The sequence below is a fragment of the Dermatophagoides farinae genome, chromosome 5 (assembly GCF_024713945.1).
Source record: "Dermatophagoides farinae isolate YC_2012a chromosome 5, ASM2471394v1, whole genome shotgun sequence".
NCBI lineage: Eukaryota > Metazoa > Arthropoda > Arachnida > Sarcoptiformes > Pyroglyphidae > Dermatophagoides > Dermatophagoides farinae.
In genome coordinates, this window is record NC_134681.1 from 51,110 (window position 1) to 72,575 (window position 21,466).

At 29.2% G+C, this 21,466-nt stretch overlaps 4 protein-coding genes across 9 annotated transcripts; 3 read left to right on the forward strand and 1 right to left on the reverse strand.

Annotated features, from left to right (window-relative positions):
* The first annotated feature begins 3,869 nt into the window (after positions 1–3,869).
* LOC124498789 (uncharacterized) lies at positions 3,870–6,721 on the forward strand. Its single transcript, XM_075731150.1, has 4 exons — positions 3,870–3,885; positions 3,993–4,134; positions 4,214–4,838; positions 4,894–6,721. Exons 2-4 carry the CDS (start codon positions 4,018–4,020, stop codon positions 6,291–6,293), a joined length of 2,142 nt encoding a protein of 713 aa, XP_075587265.1. The 5' UTR covers positions 3,870–3,885; positions 3,993–4,017; the 3' UTR covers positions 6,294–6,721.
* Positions 6,722–10,139: 3,418 nt separating this feature from the next.
* LOC124498806 (sodium-dependent organic anion transporter) lies at positions 10,140–14,556 on the forward strand. 3 transcript variants are annotated; one of them, XM_075731155.1, is made up of 6 exons: positions 10,140–10,491; positions 11,513–12,227; positions 12,285–12,435; positions 13,584–13,638; positions 13,705–14,170; positions 14,274–14,556. In XM_075731155.1, the coding sequence occupies exons 2-6, from the start codon at positions 11,694–11,696 to the stop codon at positions 14,544–14,546; spliced, it is 1,479 nt and encodes a 492-aa protein (XP_075587270.1). In that variant the 5' UTR covers positions 10,140–10,491; positions 11,513–11,693; the 3' UTR covers positions 14,547–14,556. The 3 variants fall into 3 exon arrangements, with proteins under 3 accessions (XP_075587270.1, XP_075587268.1, XP_075587269.1); XM_075731153.1 differs by lacking the exon at positions 10,140–10,491 and adding an exon at positions 11,233–11,434; XM_075731154.1 differs by lacking the exon at positions 10,140–10,491 and adding an exon at positions 11,233–11,424.
* Positions 14,557–14,911: 355 nt separating this feature from the next.
* LOC124498798 (nucleobindin-2) lies at positions 14,912–18,249 on the forward strand. 4 transcript variants are annotated; one of them, XM_047062618.2, is made up of 5 exons: positions 14,912–15,291; positions 15,793–16,101; positions 16,170–16,271; positions 16,361–16,520; positions 16,834–18,249. In XM_047062618.2, the coding sequence occupies exons 2-5, from the start codon at positions 15,901–15,903 to the stop codon at positions 18,126–18,128; spliced, it is 1,758 nt and encodes a 585-aa protein (XP_046918574.2). In that variant the 5' UTR covers positions 14,912–15,291; positions 15,793–15,900; the 3' UTR covers positions 18,129–18,249. The 4 variants fall into 4 exon arrangements, with proteins under 4 accessions (XP_046918574.2, XP_046918572.2, XP_075587267.1 ...); XM_047062616.2 differs by having other exon boundaries at positions 14,914–15,291; positions 16,361–16,613; XM_075731152.1 differs by having other exon boundaries at positions 14,914–15,291; positions 16,361–16,514.
* On the reverse strand, positions 18,148–21,300 carry LOC124498794 (uncharacterized). The gene is made up of 2 exons (XM_047062610.2): positions 20,356–21,300; positions 18,148–20,301 (listed from the first exon to the last, which is right to left on the reverse strand). Exons 1-2 carry the CDS (start codon positions 20,915–20,917, stop codon positions 18,851–18,853), a joined length of 2,013 nt encoding a protein of 670 aa, XP_046918566.2. The 5' UTR covers positions 20,918–21,300; the 3' UTR covers positions 18,148–18,850.
* Positions 21,301–21,466: the final 166 nt, after the last annotated feature.

Here is a 21,466-nt window from a genome sequence, read left to right on the forward strand (position 1 = left end):
ATTCATATAACACAAATGACAGAATATTGATTTGATTTTTTTTTTATTGTTGATTATGAATATGAATTGATTCATAGTTGTTGAAAATTAAAAAGTTTATATCTCAAATCAAAATAAAATCGATGTGTTTGGATTATGAATCTCTTGATCATCACAGTGTTGAGCAATTGTTCAGTTGAGATCAATAGTTGTGATTAAAAATCAATCATGATGGAATGAATTGAATTTTTTTTTCTACGATGATCCAATAGTCATACACGCACACACACACACAGATTATTCCGAAATACAAGTCAATAAAAAAAAATTACAAATACAGATGTTCCAAAAAATGATCAATAAATAATATTTTGTTCACAATAATCATAGTAGATTCACATGGTTTTAATAATCCAAATCTCAATGTTAATTCGTGATGAAATGATGATAAAAACAAAAAAAAAATACTTGCCATTACAATCATCATTAATGACATGATGATAATCGAATGAAAATTTTTTTTTTGTTTTGTTTTTCTCCTGTATTATTGTAATTTAAAGTCATATATTCCAGTAGTTGTTGTTGTTGTTGTTGTTGATTTTTTTTTTTTTTTTTTTGGCAATCAATGATAATGTTCCAACAAGTGGTTAAAAAAAAAACACACACACACAAGGGCATGATTGACATGAAAATTAAATTTATTCATATAATCTCTATGTGTGTGTGTGTGTGTTGTTCATCATTCATTTGTCCATCAAAATATTATTTAGTAATTCTTGATGAGAAAAAAAAATATTATTATTATTATTATTAATATTAAAAAAAACCAAAAAAAAAAAAAAAAACGAAAAAAAAAATCATGCATAAGACATCATCATCATTTCATTGGAAAAAAAAACAAATTTTTCCATTATGAATTATCATCATCATCATATAATCACATAATCACGGTCAAGGGTGGTAATATAGTATTAGTATTTTATATATAAAGTTTTTTTTTCTTTTGTTTCGTTACATGAATAATCATCATCATTTTGTCTATTGTGTATGTATGTATAATTGATGATGATGATGATGATGAACGGCAATCATCATTTTTTTTAGAAAAAATTTTTTTTTCCAAATAATAGTATTTTGAATTGTAGTTGTTGTTGTTGTTGTTGGAAAAACACTGGATTCCTAGTTGATTGAATGATATTTTTTTTCTAGTTGATTAATAGACATTTTTTTTCATTCATTCATTGCCAAATTTCCATGAAAATTGAATCGAAAGAAAAACCCATTTTTAGTGTATGTGTGTGTGTGTGTGATTAATATAATGGTGAAATGAAACATCAAATAGTGAATGGCGAAAAAAAAACTTGTACATAATAGATATATATGAATATTTTTTTTTCTGTGAAATACCCATCATATAATAGAAAATGGATAGAATGGACAACAGCCACTTTCTTTTTTATGTATCGAATGGAATTTTTTATCGAAATTCTTCACGAAATATTGATGATGATTTTTTTTTTGTAAATTTTCTTGTAGGCGTATATATTTCCATCAATGTTCTGGGTTTTTTTTTCTCCACTGTTCTTTCACTGTATTCATTCAGAAGCTGGAGAATTAAAGAAAAAAAAATCCATTAACACCTGTACGTTGAATATTGGTGGATGGTTAAAGTTAATTAATTCATATGTGTCCATCGGAAATTGCAATATTGTGTGTTTTTATGTTTGTTTGTTTGTTTATCGTTAAGATTTATCCATCCATCTAATTTCTAAATATGAAAAATAGAGAGACGAAACGAACAAAAAAAAAATTTTTTTTTTTTACCATATTCAGATTGAATATCGTTCAACAGCTGTGGGTTATTTTTTTTATATGGAGCTGTTCATATAGTCAGATACAAACACTGATTTATGTTGACAATCTCTGATTTGTAAAAAAAATAAGACGTTTTTGTGATGATTAAAAATTTTGAAACATTTTTAACCTATGTGCTATATGATTTGTTTTTCATTTCTATCTTGTAAGTAAATTATTTACCTGTCTGTCTGTCTATATGTGTCTATCTTGTTTGAATGATGAAATACATTTATGAGTGTATAAAGAAAAAAAATGATCGTAGGCGATTAAGATGGATTCATTTTTTTTTGTTCATGGTCAATGATTATCAACCATTTAAGCGTCATTTTTTTTGCAATGTAATTTTATTTGTAGATGATAATGATAGCGATGATGATGATGATGATGATACGAAATCCGGTTGCAGACGAACAAATAAAAAAAATGGGTCTGGCTAATGGCAATATTTATAATATAACAATTTATGATGACGATTATTCAAGGTAAAAAATAAAATTTATAAAAAATCAAAATTTTTTTCAAACTACTTAACTTTCTAACGACAAATAAATCAACAAAACGAACGAACAGGAAAAACACAAATCAAACAATCAAATTTTTTTTGTTGTCAAATTATTTTATGCCTATTTCAACTATGAGAGAGGTTTGTCAACCCCGAAAAAAATGGGGAAAAAAGTCTATGTAAGCCACGCATTTTACGGACACTTTTCCATCCCCTGCCTTACTGTTGCTGTACAAAGTTTGCACTTTTTTCCCGCTAGGATTTTTTTCAATGAATAATAAAGATACGAATCAAACAAACAAACAAAAAAAATCATGGATCAATTCTGGTAACAATCGAAAATTTTGAAGATGAAACATTAACATGAAAATTGTCGGCAATTGTTTAAAAAAAAAAATTAACTTAACAAGCTTCTCATCCAATCCAACACATAAACATCTACACACACACCTATTATGCATACAAATCATTTAAAATGATGATAATCATCATCATCATTGATCATTCTGTCGGAAATCATCAAATCCAATCCAAAAGAAGATACAAGAAAAATAATGTTCAAAATTGGAAAAATTCAAGGACATTATTTTGTTGTTGTTGTTGAAACAAAAGATGTTCATTTGGTTGTTTTTTGTTTTCTTTTTCCTTTTTTTTCATTCATTCATTCATCCAGAGACAATAATTTCAGGTTTTTTTTTATAATAATTTTTTTCATATGAATTTTTTTTTTGCATCGTTATTGATTATCTAATTATCAGTCATTTAACACCGATATAATATATATATTTCTTTTGTTTTTGTTTTTGTTGTTGTTGTTGTTGTTGTCATAATAATAATTCATGATTTATTATGAAAATGTTTTTGGGGATAATCCAGAAAATCCAATGGAAAAAAATCCAGCAATAACAAAAAAAAAATGTTTGTATGTAGATGAATCAATTCAAACACGATAAATGGTATTTTACAGGAAAACATGACACATGTTTTTTTTCCTGTTTACTTCTGCTTCTACTTTTCTTTTCTTTTTAGCCATATATAAAATTCAGGAATGAATAATAAGAAAAAAAAAATTTACAAACATTTTTTTTATTATTATTATTATTTGTACAACATTCACAACATAACACATAAGGCGAAAAACGTTCATAGAATCATACAAACACACACACACACACATACACACCCACATTAATACATCACATACACAATCCTTTGCCACGCATACATCATTTTTTTTTTTTTTGATGATCATGATGATGATGATGATGAAGATAATAATGATCCATTCCATCAATTGTTGTTGTAGTAAAAGAAGAAGAAAAAGAAGAAAAAAAATGTAGAAAATTTTTTCATCACACCGCATTATAAAAATGGCCATCAGATACATTCGATTTGTTCATTGTTTTTGTATTCGGATAGTCAACATTCTTATTGAATAGAATTTTTTTTTTTTTGGATTAATATTTACTTGTTTTATTTGTGATTTTTTTTTCTCACATTTATCGTCATTGTAATTCTTGTTTTCATTCAATTTAGTCATTCTATTTGAATGTGAAAAAAATTATTCTTGTCAAACATAACATAATTCCTGTCGAATAATAATAATAATTATTTTTTTCCCCTGTTTATTTTGTGTACTTGTGGATTTTTTAAACATCAACGATTAATTTTAATTTAAAATGAAATTTTTATCAATATCATCAATTTTATTGTTTGTCGTATTAACGGCAACAATCATCACTGTTGTTCATGGAAATTTTGATGGATATAAATGGTCGAATAATTTTAATGGTCGAGTAAGTTGAAGTAAAATTTTTCATTTTTGATTAATTTATTAATTTTTTTTTTTTTTTGGAAATTTTACAATGATAATAGTTTCGACGACAAGGAGTTAAAGGTCCCAAATACAATAGAGGTGGTGAGGCATCACAATCTGGTCTAGCTGGTGGTGCTCGACAATATGTACGACCTATGCCATCAAGTACTAATGTTGCTGCAGCAAGTTCATCTGCTTCTGCTAGTAGTAATGCTGGTGGACAATCTCAGAATTATGGATCAAATGATGGTAGCCAATTTCAAGGACAATCTGTTAGACCAATCGGTGGTGGCGGCAGATATTCTGGACAACAAAATCCTAGTAAATTTACTGGTGGTCAATCTGGTCAATATTGGCAGGGAAACGCTGGTGGTAATGATAATTCTGTTGATTCTGAACCACCATCATATGGAGGTGTTCAAGGAACACCTGGAGTAGATTTTCCCAACTACGCACGAATTCCAAATACTGCATTCACTTGTAACGGTGTTCCTTATGAACCGGGAATGTACGCTGATGAAGAAACACGGTGTCAAGTCTATCATGTTTGCTTTCAAGGCCGTAAAGAAAGTTTTCTTTGTGGTGTTGGAACCGTTTTTAATCAAGCTATTCTCGCTTGTGATTATTGGCATGCAGTTGACTGTGGTGCTTCTAGAAAATTCTATTCAGTCAATGAAGAATTAGGTATGTCTAGTGTTTCATCTACAGTTTTTTTCTCATTAATTTTTCCAAAAAATAGGAAAAGCTGGTGCTGAGCCGTCACAAGGCGGACAAGCTGCATCTTTACGTGGACCAACTGGACCATCATTCAGTTCACCTGGACCAACCGGACCTTCTATCCAAGCTCAAGGGCCAACCGGACCATCATTCAGCGCTTCAGGACCAACCGGACCATCATTCCAAGCTCAAGGGCCAACCGGACCATCATTCAGTGCTTCAGGGCCAACCGGACCGTCTTTCCAAGCTGAAGGGCCAACTGGACCATCATTCAGTTCATCTGGACCAACCGGACCATCATTCAGTTCATCTGGACCAACCGGACCATCATTCAGTGCATCTGGACCAACCAGACCGTCATACCAAGCTGAAGGGCCAACTGGATCGTCATACCAAGCAGAAGGGCCAACCGGACCATCATTCCAAGCTGAAGGGCCAACCGGACCATCATTCAGTTCATCTGGACCAACCGGACCGTCTTTCCAAGCTCAAGGGCCAACCGGACCATCATTCCAAGCTGAAGGGCCAACCGGACCATCATTCAGTGCTTCAGGACCAACCGGACCGTCATTCAGTGCATCTGGTCCAACCGGACCATCATTCAGTGCATCTGGACCAACCGGACCGTCATTTCAAGCTGAAGGGCCAACCGGACCATCATTCAGTGCTTCAGGACCAACCGGACCGTCATTCAGTGCATCTGGACCAACCGGACCGTCATTCCAAGCTGAAGGGTCAACTGGACCATCATTCAGTGCTTCAGGACCAACCGGACCGTCATTCAGTGCATCTGGACCAACCGGACCGTCTTTCCAAGCTCAAGGGCCAACCGGACCGTCTTTCCAAGCTGAAGGGCCAACCGGACCAACAGGTCCTTCCGGATTCGGCCCAGGCACATCACAAATGAAAAGCGATAACGGTATTGAAGTTGAAAGTGGCAATTTGCAAGTTCAGCCACAACCACCAATGAGAGGAAAAGAAAGTTGGTCATCTATGTCAGCTATGCGTGGTGGTGCACGTGGTAGAGGACGTGGTCAAGCTGGTCGTCATTTAATACCACCTGCGATTGGCGGAATAGATTTTGTAATGATGTCTCAACCAGTTAAAACACCCTTAAGACCATCGCCGATATCAGTAGGAAAAATGCAAGCTCCAAGATATAGTCCTTCAACAAGTGGTTTGCATGCACCAAGTAGTCGACCGCAAGGTCCAAGATATAGTCCTTCAACAAGTGGTTTGCATGCACCAAGTAGTCGACCGCAAGGTCCAAGATATAGTCCATCAACAAGTGGTTTGCATGCACCAAGTAGTCGTCCACAAGGTCCAAGTGGATATACAGCTTCACAAGGTGGATCATTTCGAATGATTCAACAACAAAAACAACAGCAATTTGACAATACTCAACAAAAAATTGAATATTAATCATCAATCATTCATTCATTAATCGATCAATTTCTTTAAGAATCTCATTATTATCATTATCATCAACAGAAAGTTGTTTTTATTATATAACTAATTAATTGTTATACAAACAAAAAGAAAAAAAAACGAATTCTTATTCAAATGAAGATGCCATTGCAAATTCAGATTATTATGGTTTTGTGCATACACTTACAAATTATCTTAAGCCAAAATATCATTGATATATACAAAATCATAAACATACTATATTGAATCATTTTTTTTTTGAATTTTGTTTTTTAATTTCAATGGTTTTTCATTCGGTACCTGCTGCCATCATTATTACTGTTGTTTTATGTCAATAATATTCTGTAATTACAAGAATATTTTAAATTTTGATTTATCATGTTTTCAGTTTATGAAAAATTAAACAAAAAAAAAGAGTAAAATCAACATTCATTCAGTATTCAACTTTTTGATTTGGAATAGAAAAATCAAAATTATATGTTTCATCAATGGTACCTCTAAATGTGTCATAAAACAAAATTTCTGCCAACACACACACACACACACACACACACACACATTCGGTCCATTGATTTTCTATGATTGGTTTCAAGAGAAAAAAAATGGAACGATTTAAATAGATGAAAAAAAAGTTTTGAAAAATAGAAATGTTGATGCAGGTACTTTTTGTCTCAAAACTGTTGTTAATGAAAGTAATGACATTCAATCAATCAGCTGAATCATATAGCCATGTTCAATGTGTTGGCATTTCTAAATAATAGGTGAAACAAACAAACAAAAAAATCGAAAATATTCACTCACGTCTGTTTTCTATGAAATTTCTTGAAAAATAAAAAAAATGATTTTTTTTTTTTGTTTCAAGTACAAGTCAATGAACCTGAAAAGTTTATTTTTGGTCATGTTTTTTTTCGAGATCATAACCATGGTATAAATAATGGCCGCCATTTTTATTTTTTTGGTATGTGATGATGTGTAAAGAAAAAACTTGATAACTTCCTGGATTTTTTTTTTTTTTGTTTGTTTGTTTGTTTTAAATTTCAATTTTCAATTTGTTTATTTTTTTTTTTTGATTATTATTGGACATATAAATTTGCCTTTCCATTGATTTGTTTTTGTTGTTGTTGTTCGTTGTTTATTTTTTCTTTTTTTTTTAATGACTGGACAAATCTTGATAAATATAAACTATCTGAATCATGGATGATTGAATCAAAAATGATCAATATTGATTTAGATAGTATTTGAGGGAAATTGAAAGTGAATTTTTTGTTGTTGTTGTTGTTGTTGTTGAATGAAACAAAATACAAACCCAAGGTTTCATGATATTTTTTTTTTTTTTAATCGTATGTGATAAGCAATATATGAGTTGTCAACAACAATGTTAAGAATCCATCATCCAGTAAAGCGACAAAATTTCGTTGTTTTTTTTTTGTCCAAATTGGTTTTTTTCCAATTTTATTAAATATCAAACAGAGATAGACACATGCACACACACACAAACACTTGCATTGAATACATTTTATTTCTGATGAAAAAAAATGAAAAAAAAAAATCCAATTTTCAAATTACAAAAAAAATGATTGATAAAATAAAACGATTGTATTGATGTATCAAATGATTTTTTTTAATGTATTCGAGCAAAAAAAAAATTCTGGAATTTTTGCAAAATAAAAAAAAACTTGGACTTTTCATATTATTAAAGTATTAACATTTTCTTCTTTTTTTTTGGCTGTCATTCACCTGTTTAATTATCAATCATCTTATCTTGATGAATTATCTTGCGAATTATTTTCATTTTAATTGATCCATAACAATGGTCATTAATAATAATCATCATCATCATCATGTTTATGTTTGATGGATTGAAAAAAAAAAATTTCAAGGTCAACAATTTGATAATATGATAATTCTTTATGCAATAAGCTATATGATGATAATAAATGAATGACAAAAAAAACCCATGCTGTTCTACATATATCACACATATGCACAGTTGTTTTTTTTTATTATTCGGTTCCAATATATCAACATAAGATATTTGTTAAAATATGCAAATTATGCCTTTTTTTGACAACTGATGAAGATAATTGTGTGCGTGTGTGTGTGGTTAGCCAATTAGCCACACACACACACACATACATAAATTCGTCATATTTGTTGAATAAATTGAAAAAAAACCAATAAGAAAAAAAAATTCTCTTGTATTTTGTCTGAATATTTTTTTCATTGAATCATAATTCTTCATTGAAAAGTAGAATCAATTTTTTTTGCACAATTTATATAATCATTGTTTGGGTAGGTTTTTTTTTGGTTTTGTCTATGAACCAAAAGTTGATGAAAAAAAAATTGACAATCGCTGACCTTGATCAGGTATGATATTATTTTATTTTATTGTTTCTATGTTGAATTACAAATAATCATAATCATAATCCATATATTGGAATTTTTTTCTCATCATCATCAAATTTTTTCAATAAAAATGATGAATAGGCGGATGATTATTCATCATACACATTGATTGATAATGAATATGAAAAAAAAATAAATTTCCTTTTACAGAATGCTAATGAGTAGGTTCATTTTTTTTTGTTCTTGTTGTTCAAATATGCATACACGTCGGAAACAGATAGGTATATCCATCATTTTATAACAAAACAAACAAGGAAAGAAAGGGTAGACACACACACACACACACACACATTAATGATCTAAAAATTGTGGGCGTTCAATGAACAGGATGGGAAAAAAAAGACAAGCAAACCAAAAAAAAAAAACTCACCCATTCAATTGCAAATGAATATTATTATTGCATAATAATATTCAAATGATAATCATCATCATCATCATCATCATCATTAATAATGGTTTTCAATTAACTGATTTTTTTATCGTTTTGTTTCCTACTTTTTGTTTTGAGAAAAAAAAATTCACAATCATATCATTACCGATTGTGTGTGTGTGTGTTTTGTTCACCCATTATAAACTATTAATTTGTATTTTGAGCTATAATTTCAGAAATAATAACCAGAAAATTTAACAATTCAAGAAAACAATCAATGATAATAATGATGATGACGATGATGATGATTCAGTGGAAGATAACTTTGTTGTTTTGGTTTTAAATTTAAAATTATCATCATCATCATTGCATTTCATTTCCAATGAAATGCTCAAATCAAATTATGCATCAATCAATTATATATACTATAAATTATGATGATTATTTCCAATAACATAATTATACCAGGATTATAAAAGTTTCAAATTTTTTTTTTTTACCCTCTTATTATTAATTTTGTTCAATGCTAAATTCCTATTTTGCTGCAAAAAAAAAACAACCAATCAAAATCCATTCAGAATGAATGCCAAGGTCATTGGAAAATGAAAAAAAAAAAAATTTCTGGATCGATTATTTAAATGATTTGTATGGATTTTTTTTAGTGTTGCCTTTTGAATTCACAAACAGGATGGATCTGGTATTTTTTTTTTTTTACTTCAAGATTCTTTTAATAATAATGATAATAATTGCGTGACAACAGAAAACCGTAATGTCTATTTTTTTTACATGTTGTTGTTTCCGAATATTCCCACGCTTTTCAAACAAACAAACAAACAAAATACTACATGACAATCCAGAAATGTATTAGGTCTCATTTCCGAACATGTCAATTTATCATTTATTTTTATATTTTTTTCCTTGCAGGAAATGTCATCTTTGTTTCCTATTTATTTTATTTTTTTTTTTGGTGTCAGATTTATATATTTGGAAGCGTAACGATATCAAAATCAAGGATCCATATGACAATAATCATATATATATATAATATGTGGGTAACAAGAAAAATTTATTCGAATTTTAATTGTTAATTTTTATATTTCATTTTTTTTTCTCTCGAAGCAAATTTTGCCAATTTTGTTCATCCATCATCATCATCAGTGTAATTAAAAATACAAATTGCCATTGTTTGCCCCTTTCAATCAAACAAAAAAAAGGTGGATGAATCGAAAAAGATTTCATTATTTTTTTTGTTGTTGTTGTTGTTGTTGTTCCAGAAACATTTATTTTCTTTGTTTTTTTCTCTCTCTCTATTTTTATCTTTTTTTTCTCTCTTGTGTGAAATGTTTCTTGTTTTAAACACAAAAAAAAATTATTATATTCAACACGTGTACATGTTTTATGCTTTTCATCATTCAGGTAATATACTTTATTGTTGTTTATTTTTGTATATACAATATTACACACACACACACCCATATTTACATTTATTCAATGAATTTAATGAATGGATCAAGATCCAAAAGAAAAAAAAATTGTCATCATAATAAATGTCAATGTTAAAACCGGTGATAATGATAATAATAATAGTAATGTAATGTACATGTGATTGACAGGTTAACCACACACATACATACATGAATACGTTATAATCATGGAACCATGAATACAGGTAGTCAAAATCACTACATACACACATATATTCAATAACTAATTGTGATTGTGATGTATCGGTATTGATGTTAACTATACACAATATACAATTGTGAAAAACAAAAAAAAAAGAAAATATCGCCACACACCATCAAACATGACCAAAATAAATAAATGGAAAAAAATATAAAGCTTTTCAGTTATTTTTTTTTACCCAAAATGGGTTTGAATTATAAACATATATATAATACAAATACATACAATATTTTGTCCGGTTTTGGCTTTTCATTTTCAATTTTTTTTTTCATCAACAAAAACAAAACATATTACCAAACTCATAATGATACCATCACATATAACGCCCTAATCTAGACGAAAGTGAATATGGAAAGGTGGAGAGAGAGAGCGAGAGCGAAAGAGAGAGAGAGAGAGAGAAAGCTAAATGACAGGTAATTTTTTTAATGAATGAATTCGAAATAAAAAGAAACATGGAATATATAAAAAGCCGATAATTTTTTTTTTATTTCCACGAATTTACTTTCAATCATTTAATATACCAAACGACAATATATATATGCGAATTATGATTGAATTTTTCACACTATGTACATTGTATCAATTTGTGTGTGTGTGTGTTCGTGTCTATGGTGAATTTGAATTTGAATGATGATGATAATAACAACAACGATGATTCCATCTGTAAATGAATGTTTCATTTTAAAATTAAAAATTTCAATTCAATTTTTTTTACATTTAAATTGACCAATTTTTTTCTCCTGTTTTTCAGAATCGAAAATTTTTCAACAACAATAAGTTTCTTTAATTTTTTTTCCAATTATTGATTCATTTTTCCATTATACGTTCATCATTTTTTTTTTTAAAGAATCCTGAACTTTAAATTTTTCCTTGAACACATCTATTGTTATTTGATTGATAAATTAAACTCACAAAATTTTTTATAAAAAAATATGATAATTCCTATGAAAAGCAACGATAGCCAATGTGCTATCATTCGACGATATGAATCGACGCAATTGGCTATGATTCTAGTTTTTTGTATTTTACTATCGATTTCAACAACGGATGCTGAAACTGTACAAAAGAAAAAAATTGAACGCGCCGAATCATTGATACCAAATCCAAATAGAATTACAAACAATGACAATAATTTGAAACAGAATCTATCTATATCGCCGACTCCGTTGAAATCAATTCATGATAATATTGTTATTTCGGTTGATGATGATGATGATGATGACGATAATAATGTTGGTAAACATGATCATCATCTTGATAATCATTCACGATCATTACTTTCATCTGAAACAATTGTTGAAAATATTCTTTCTGATGGTAGTGAATTGATCGATACATCAACCAATACAACAGCCGAAGCAATTGTAAAAGCAACACCAATATTAAAATTAATACACGATTATCTATTGGTTATATTGCTTATTTCAGTAATGTTTTCAATGGGTTGTGGTGTTACCATTATTGAGGTATTTATATGTTTAATATATGAAAAAAATAATCGAAATTGAAAATTATCATAAAAGGTATGGAATCATTTACGAAGACCAACAGCCGTTTTAGTTTGTATTGCTGCACAATTTTTTCTTGTACCATTTATTGGTTATTTAATAATGACATTATTGGAATTGGAAGTATTACATTCTACTGGCCTATTGATATTAGCCTGTTGTCCAGGTAGGTTTTTGTTCTTTTTTTCAGAATTTTTAAGGTTTTTTTTTGCACACAAACACACACACACACACACACACCATAAAGAGATATATGATGTCAATATACAATTATCATTTATATCCACGTGATAAAAAAAAATACAAAAGTCAATGACGTTTTTATGAATAATAATATTGATATATAACTAACTAAAATAATTTTTCATGGTTCAGGGTTCACACCTCTTTCACTTTTTTTTTGTTTGTATTTGATCCTAAAAAAACCTTGGATTAATGTCCATGTATTAGTGAATGTTTTTTTTTGCCTTCAAATAAACCGATACTATACGACAATGACGATGATAATGAAAACTATCAATACGGTAATTGATATTTATAATTCATCATCATCATCATCATTAATTTTATTATCACTATGGTAATTGATGAATTTTTTTTTCTATTCATAATTATCATCTACCACAAAACACACACACACACACACATCATAATGTCGTCACATTATGAATTTATTATCATTGATTGAGTTGACTTGTGATACAACTATTACAATTGTTGTTGTTGTTGTTAATGGATGATGAACAATGGTCACTATCATATTGATTGATTGATTGGATTGAAATGAAAATTGATGGATTTTGGATGAATTTTTTTTTAAGTTGAAAAAATACAATTATTATAAGCATATGTATTATTTTGTTTATAATTATTAGACAAACTTTGAAACTTTGAAGTTCAGTTACGCTTGTTTGCTTTTATGAACCTTGATTTTTTTTTCGTTCATGTTTTTGTTTTCACTGTCATATCTTTTTCCCGACAAAATGTACATGATGTTCATATCCGTTCTGTTGGATTTGCAACAAAAAAAAATTCGGTTATAATCATTCAGATTTGATCAAATGATGATGATTTCATAATAATTATAATGATGTAACAATTCAATGAACAAAAAAAATGATAATGATGATGATGATATTGCAACAAGTGTATGAAATTCATTTCAATTTTTTATTAAATGAAAAAAAAATCCAAATTAACATTTCATAACCGTGATCTCTCTGTGTATTTTCCCGATGTAATTCATTTCCATAATAATAATTTATTCAATCTGGTTTTTTTTTATTTGTTTGTTTGTTTTCTTTCTAATTACAGGTGGTGTTACATCAAACATTTTCACCTTTATAGCTGATGGTGATCTTCCATTAAGGTATGAAATGATGATCATAATTAAATTGAAAAATTAAATTTTCTTTCTTTTGTTTCCGGAATACAGTATTACAATGACATCAGTTGCAACGATTGCAGCATTATTATTAATGCCATTAAATGTATGGCTTTATGGACGTAATCTTGAAACAAATAATTTAGTTATACCATATATGGAAATGTCCATTACATTAATATTGGTCACAATACCGGTCATATTGGGAATGATACTTAATTGGCGTCTACCTAAATATACACCTTATATAACTAAAATTGGTGTATTTGCCGGTTTCGGTATTATTTGTTTCTGTCAATCATTAGAAGTGATTATATTTCCGGACATATTTTTTGGTGTACCATATCGTCTTTATACGGCTGTCATATTGTTACCTGCATTTAGTTTTATGGCCGGATATGTATTTGCTAGAGTATTTCGTTTGAATAATAAAATTTGTCGTACAATTGGTATAGAAATTGGTATCAAAAATGTTGGCTCAGCATTGACAATCATTTCATTATCATTTACATTACAGGTTTGTTTTTGTTTATTTTTTTTTCTTCATTACAAAATGACTGATTGATTAATTTTCCGGTTTTTTTTCACTCATTCATTCTCACTGTCTTACTCTCGAAAAGCAATTGAAAAAAGCCTGGGTATTTCCATTTCTATATGCATTTTCATCATTTATGGTCATATTTGCCGTTACATTTGGATATAAAATGGCTAAACGTTTGGCTACAAATCAATTACATAAAGGATTCCATACGGTGGATACAATTGAAAAATGTTCAATCAAAGATGAAAATGCTAATCGTATTATAAATGTGGATGAAATGAACATTGCTAAAGAACGATTATTATTGAATGAACAAAATGTAAGACAATTTCAATTGATGAGCAACAATTGAAAATTGATTTTTTTTTAAAGAAAAGAAAATTTTATTCATGTGGGAACAACGAAAAAATTTTAAATTTTAAATTTTAAATTTTTTTTGCACAATGAAACATGATAAAACCACCATTCTGATATTAACGATTTACACTTTTAAAATTTTTTTTTCTCTCATTTATTTTATTCAATTCTTTCACATTCCACTATAATTTGATCATAATGAAAATGAATAAAAACAAAAAAAAATTGTCACAATCACTCACAAAACAAAACAGAAAATTTTTTCACATTATTTCCACACATTGGAATATATAAGGAAATTTTCCAACACAACAACATTGTAGCCCAGGGAAACTTTACGCAATTTCTACAATATATTGGGTATATCTTTCTGTATGTTAACTCAATGATGGATTCATCATCATGATGATGATCAAAATAAAGTCAGTGAAAAAAAAATCCAGTCAACCTGTGGTTATTTTATTATTATTATTATATTATATATATGTGTCAAACAGATGATGAAAAAATATAGAGAATCCAGTTTCTCTTGAAAATCATCAAAATACTATACAAAAAATAAGCTCTACTTACTTACAAACCTAAATAATAATAATATATTTTTTTTCTGTTTTTGGTTCGAATTATTGATTTTCATCAATCGAAATTCATCATCATTCCAATAATCATACACACTTTGATTCTAGTCAATTTCTTTTGGGTAACGAAAAGAGATTTTTCTTTTCTATTGATTTCATCAGGTAATTTAAATTTATTTCATACATAATTATTATCATTTCCAATGGCCTATTATATATATTTTTTTTGGGGTTTTAAATGTTATACATTCACATAGTGAGAGAGAAAAAAAAGAGAGAAAACTGTCGTTCACATTATAAAAACAAGGATATCCACTTGTTGTTTATAATTTTTCTTTCATTTTTTCACTATTAAATCAAACGTCATCATTTGAAACAAGTTTTTTTTCTCTCTCTTTTTCTCTCATTCGAATCCTCTAAATATAACAACTGCATGATGATGATTTACTCAGATGCCGCTAGGCTTTTTTCACTCTTTCATTTTTTTTTTTTTTTGAAACGATTATATTATTACACGTGTCATTACCACATTCAATGTTATTTATTTATTTATTCGTTTGTTTGTTTGTTTTTTGTGTTTCATTGATTTCTGTGATTCGAATGATAAATTCATCATTTTATTAATTGATCGTTTTTTATTTTTTTTTTCCAATAAATATATAGTTTTTTTTTGTTTCCACTATCATTATCCATCTATTATATCGAAATTGAACAAAAAAATTTCAACACAATAAAACAAAATCAACGATAATAATAATAATAAATTGAAAAATGTTATTGGATACACGACAATATTCGTTATGTTTAACGATATTTGTGGTGATCATATTGTCCATTATTAGCGGATTGGATTCTGCACCACGTCCACCGATACATCATTCACAAATACCTGGTGCAAGTGAAAATGAAATCGAAGAAAATGTTAATGAAATTCATGATGATGATAAAGTGGATAAAGAAATTGATGATTTGGTTTGTACCTATATTTGATGAATATGAATTTAACTTTTGTTTTAATGATCAAAATTTTATTATTTCAGGGACTAGAATATGGTCGTTATCTTCAAGAGGTTGTCAAAGCTTTGGATGATGATCCAGTTTTTTCAAAAAAATTAGGCAATGTTACACATGAACAGATTATGGTATATATAGTGATATAATTCTGTCAAAAGAATTCAATTGTACATTATTTAAATTAATTATTTGTTTTGTTTGCTCGTGTGGAATATAGAATGGCCATGTTGCACGTATCATTGATCAAGTTGCACCGGATGTTCGTAATCGTCTTGATGAATTAAAACGTATAGAATTGGATCGATTAAGAAAATTGGCAATGAAAGAACATCGTCTTGAGGAAGAGATGGCCGCTGCACAAAAATCTCACGGTGATGGTGCGTATAATGATGATATTGATGTGGAAAGCGGCCGACGTTGGCGTACCACTACTAACAAACGAAAAACTCAAATACCAAACAAATTACTTGGTCTGTACCATTGTCTGATCGACAAATAACCAATTATTTTTGTTATATTGTCGTTTCCGTTGATTTCATTTCCTTTTTCAAAACTAAAATTGAAATCTTTCAAAAAAAAAATCTATTATGATTAGTTTAGTATAGCTGTAGTGTGGTTATTATGAGAATGAAACTTGAATATTTTTTTTCATCACATAGTAATTCAATTTTTTTTGTTTGAATTTTTTAGATGACGGAAATGCCGCCCATCTGGATCATTCGAATCCTCATACATTCGAAGCTGAAGATCTTCAGAAATTAATTTTACAAGCTACCAAAGATCTGGATGAATTGGATAAAAAACGGCGACGAGATTTTAAACAATATGAAATGGAAAAAGAACTTCATTATCGTGAATCATTACAGAATTTAACATCCGAACAGAAAGTCGAAGCGGAAAAAAAACATGAAGAAATTAAAAAGAAACATTTTGAACATCCAAAAGTTCATCATCCGGGTAGTAAACAACAATTGGAAGAAGTATGGAAAGAACAGGATCATATGCCTGAACAGGAATTTGATCCAAAAATTTTCTTCCAAATGCATGATATCAATGGTGATGGATTTTTAGACCAAGAAGAAGTGGAATCAATATTGACAATTGAAGTTAAAAAATTATATAATGAAAATGATTCAACTTATGATCGTAATGAAATGATGGAAGAATATCACCGTATGCGTGAACATATTTATAGAGAATTTGATACTAATCGTGATGGTCTGATTTCAAAGAAAGAATTTCTTGATTATAGTAAGCAAGCAGAATTTAATCGTGATGAAGGCTGGAAAGGTATTGAAGAAGCACCCGTTTATACTGAAGAAGAATTGAAACGTTATGAACAAGAACGACGACAATTACAAGAACATTATGCTAAATATGGTGCTTATGGTTATCATCCACAACCTGGAATGGAATATCAATATCATCCTCAACAACAACAATATCAACAAGGTCAACCAATATATTATCAGGTTCAAAATCCAAATCAACCACAACAGCATGGACAACCTCAACAACAGCAACAACATCAAGTTTATGTTGTAAATGCACCACCAGAACATGTCCAACAACCGGTACAATATCAACATGTACAATTACCACCACAAACCTATCAACATCAACAAATGCCACCACAGCAGCAGCAACAACAACAACAACAGCATCCAAATCAAAATAATTTACCCTCACCAATTGGTCAACAATATCATCCAAATGTTCCAAATCAACCAATGATACCACAACAACAACAACAACAACAGCCTAATTTAGGTCAACCAATGATCAATCATCCTGCTCAGCAGCAACAGATGCCAAATGTACAACAACAATATAATCCATCTCAACAGCAACAAATGCATCCAAATCAATATGGAGGTCAACCACAGAATCCACAATTCAATACACATTCCGTTCATCAACAACAACAACAACAACAACAGCATCAGCAACAACAACAACAACATCCGCCATTGCATCCAAAATAATTCGAATATAATTGAATTATTGCTACGAATTTTATTTCATTTTTTTTTTTTGTATGTTCTGATTTTCATTCAATAATAATAATAATAATAACAAAAATAAAACGGAATTCTATAAATAAAAGTTTTTTTTTCATCATGTGTGATTTCTATCAAGGCTGTTTTCAACATAATCAAGATTTTTTTTCCACTTGTTCTGTGTGCTTGGAGACTATATGATTATGATTTTTTTTTTATCTGAGAAGACGAAAACAAAAACCAAAACAAAACACATTCCCTATATATAACATATAACATTAAGATAAACATTTTGATCAACAATTAAAATGTGAGATTCAATTTTGTTTGCCTGTTTTTTTGTGTGTGTGTGTGTATGTGTATGTAAGTGAATATAGATAGATTAGTTAGTTAGATAGCTTAGAGAAAGAGAGATCAAGTTGTTATCAAGATAATATTGCGCGGCCATTACAAATAGAGAATTATTCATTTGATTATTGAACAATGATTGAGTAATGTAAAACAAATTCATCAAATCAACACTGATCACACTACCCCAATGTTTTATAAATCAAAAAAAAAAAAATTTTTTTTTTCATAAATGTATGTGTTTGTTTAAATGTAAAAGTTGAATTAAATAAATTAGTGGGAATGTGTGTGTGTGTGTGTGATCACAATATTTATTTTTTTTTTTAAATAGGCATCAATATTTTGATATTTTTAATCGACTACGGTATTTTATGATTAAAACGAAATTGATTATAATGTTGAAAAACTTTATGACCAATTTTCGACCAATCGGCTAGATTTTTCTGTTTCCAACGTATAACTTGATCATCTAATGAATCGAATTGAAATAATTGTAGCCAATATGGCTGTTTCAGATGACAACACCAACGAAAATGTCTCAACAAAAGTTGATTTTTATCAATATTTTTAAATGTGAATAAAATTTGCTTATCATCTATGGTCCATTTCGATCTAAGCATATATGAAAGCTGATCAACAAATGAATTACCAATAATATCATAATCATGACGAAATTTCCAAACATGATGTATGCCCATTAGATCAATTAGCCATGGTCGAAGAATGATCACTTTTGATCGTAGCTGATATGGCCATAGTGTTGCCTGAAAAAAGATTGAATTGGGAACCAACAATAAACTTTTCATCTCTTCTATCGTCATATTGGTTACATGATTATCTAACAATTGGGCCAATATTAGATTTTTGTGACCATTTTGATTTGTTTGATCATTATCATAACATTGATCATCATTTTTGATTGATCCGAATGGATATTTTTGACGGGCTGCTGTAAATTCGTAATAATTTGAATGAGCCAGATTAAATTCATGGCAGTGCAATACATTAGCAATATATAATGCTATGTATGATGTTTTTGATTCATACCAATATTTTCGAATCATTTGCATGATCGTCATGTTGGAATTTCTTTCCGATTCTCCATTAGACAATGAAACAAATTCATCAATATCAACATGTAATTGTATTGCATTCGGATATTGATTAAGACAATCATTAATGGTAACTAATTGACCACCAGAATGAATTTGTTTCCAAATGAATCTAGGTAATGGTATTGATTTCATTTGTACAATATTAGACATGGTTTCATTTAGATAGAATAATAAACGTTTGGCTTTACCAGTAAAATTACCATTAGCATAATGATAGAAAATGATTCGATCAAAACCTTGATTATGATAAAATTCAATGAATTCAAATAGATTAAGCACATTAATCGATCCAAATAATGGACGAACACAAACGACTGATTGAATGGATTTGTTCGAATATTTTTGTCGGTTATGAATTGGAAGCCATTTTGATTGTTCCAAATTTTCTCGAATTCTTACGAAATCAAAACTAGATATGAATGATGAGGATGGAAAACATTTAATGACGGCAGCAGTATATAAATAATTATGATGTTCAGGAAGACATTGCAAATTGGCTTTTGATAAAATAACATTTCCATTTATTTGTAGCTGACAATACAACTGATTTTCATCATTTTGTTGAAGTTGATCATTATCATCATCTGGACAATAAATGCTTCGATTGACAATTGAAATAATTACCACTGAATATTTATCATTTTGTTCGAAACGCTCATAAGCTTGATATAAATATAATCGATCAGATAATCCATCTGTATGGATAGAAATTGACAAATTAATGATTTGTTTATTGGAATTATACTCACTTATTGGTAATGAATGGTCAGAATAATCGGGCAATTGAACATGTGTGTTTAATTCTGCTGTTTTGCTATCATCACCATCATCATCGCTGGTTGATTGTTCAGTTTTTTGGCAAACATCAAAATAACGGGCAATATATGGTTGACATTTTGTGATCCAATTTTGTATAGCTACCGTACTATTATAGCTATCATTCTCAACATTGATGATTGACTTTTGTATTCGGTTATTATAGGTAACTAACCGACCAGTTCGTAAGATAGGATTGGTATTAGACAATGATAAATTTGTATCAAAAACAAATGAATCGTTGTCATAACCATCGAAAGAAAATGGCGATGTTCGATTATTATTATATGATGAATATTGAAAATAATAATAATTATTGCGGTGGTCTAAATCACTTGATGATTCTGTTGTTACGTCCAAAGGATTGGAATATACCCAACAGTATAATAGCCATGATGTGAGCATTGATGTCAGGACAATAATAATCAAAATTCGTTTAGCATTTGACAATATACGGAAAATAATTGGTCGATACCATTGTCGGTGGTTGGTCATAGTTTTTTTTATTTAATTTCTTGTTTGTTCCCTGATTCTGGAATTCAGAATGAAATAAATCACTTACTGAATCATTCGTAACAGAAATGAGAAAAAAAAGGCCACTAAAAATGGGCGGCTTTTCATTCGAATATATCAAAATCACAATGAAGGTGGATATCACGATTCAAGCGGAAATTTTCATCTTAAACCTTTAGATCATTCAAATCGTGATAACGATCACAGAATTATGTAGGAAATAATTAGGACAAACAAAAAGGAAATTCTTATTAGAAATCGATCATCAGTTTGTTATTGCACAAAAAACAAAAAAAAACATTTCGGACTCGCCTGAAATGTTATTATTTATTTGTTGGCCCAATAATAAAATGCTTAATTATTCTATAGAGCCACTACTACTCCAACATTGTTATACCACACACATGCATGATCATGAACATTTTATACCGATTGTAAGCGGTTTTTTATTTATTTATCGGGCTTTAACAATTCATCAATATATTGTGGGCCGAATTCAAATTAGTCGCCATCTTTTGGCCACGGTAGCAA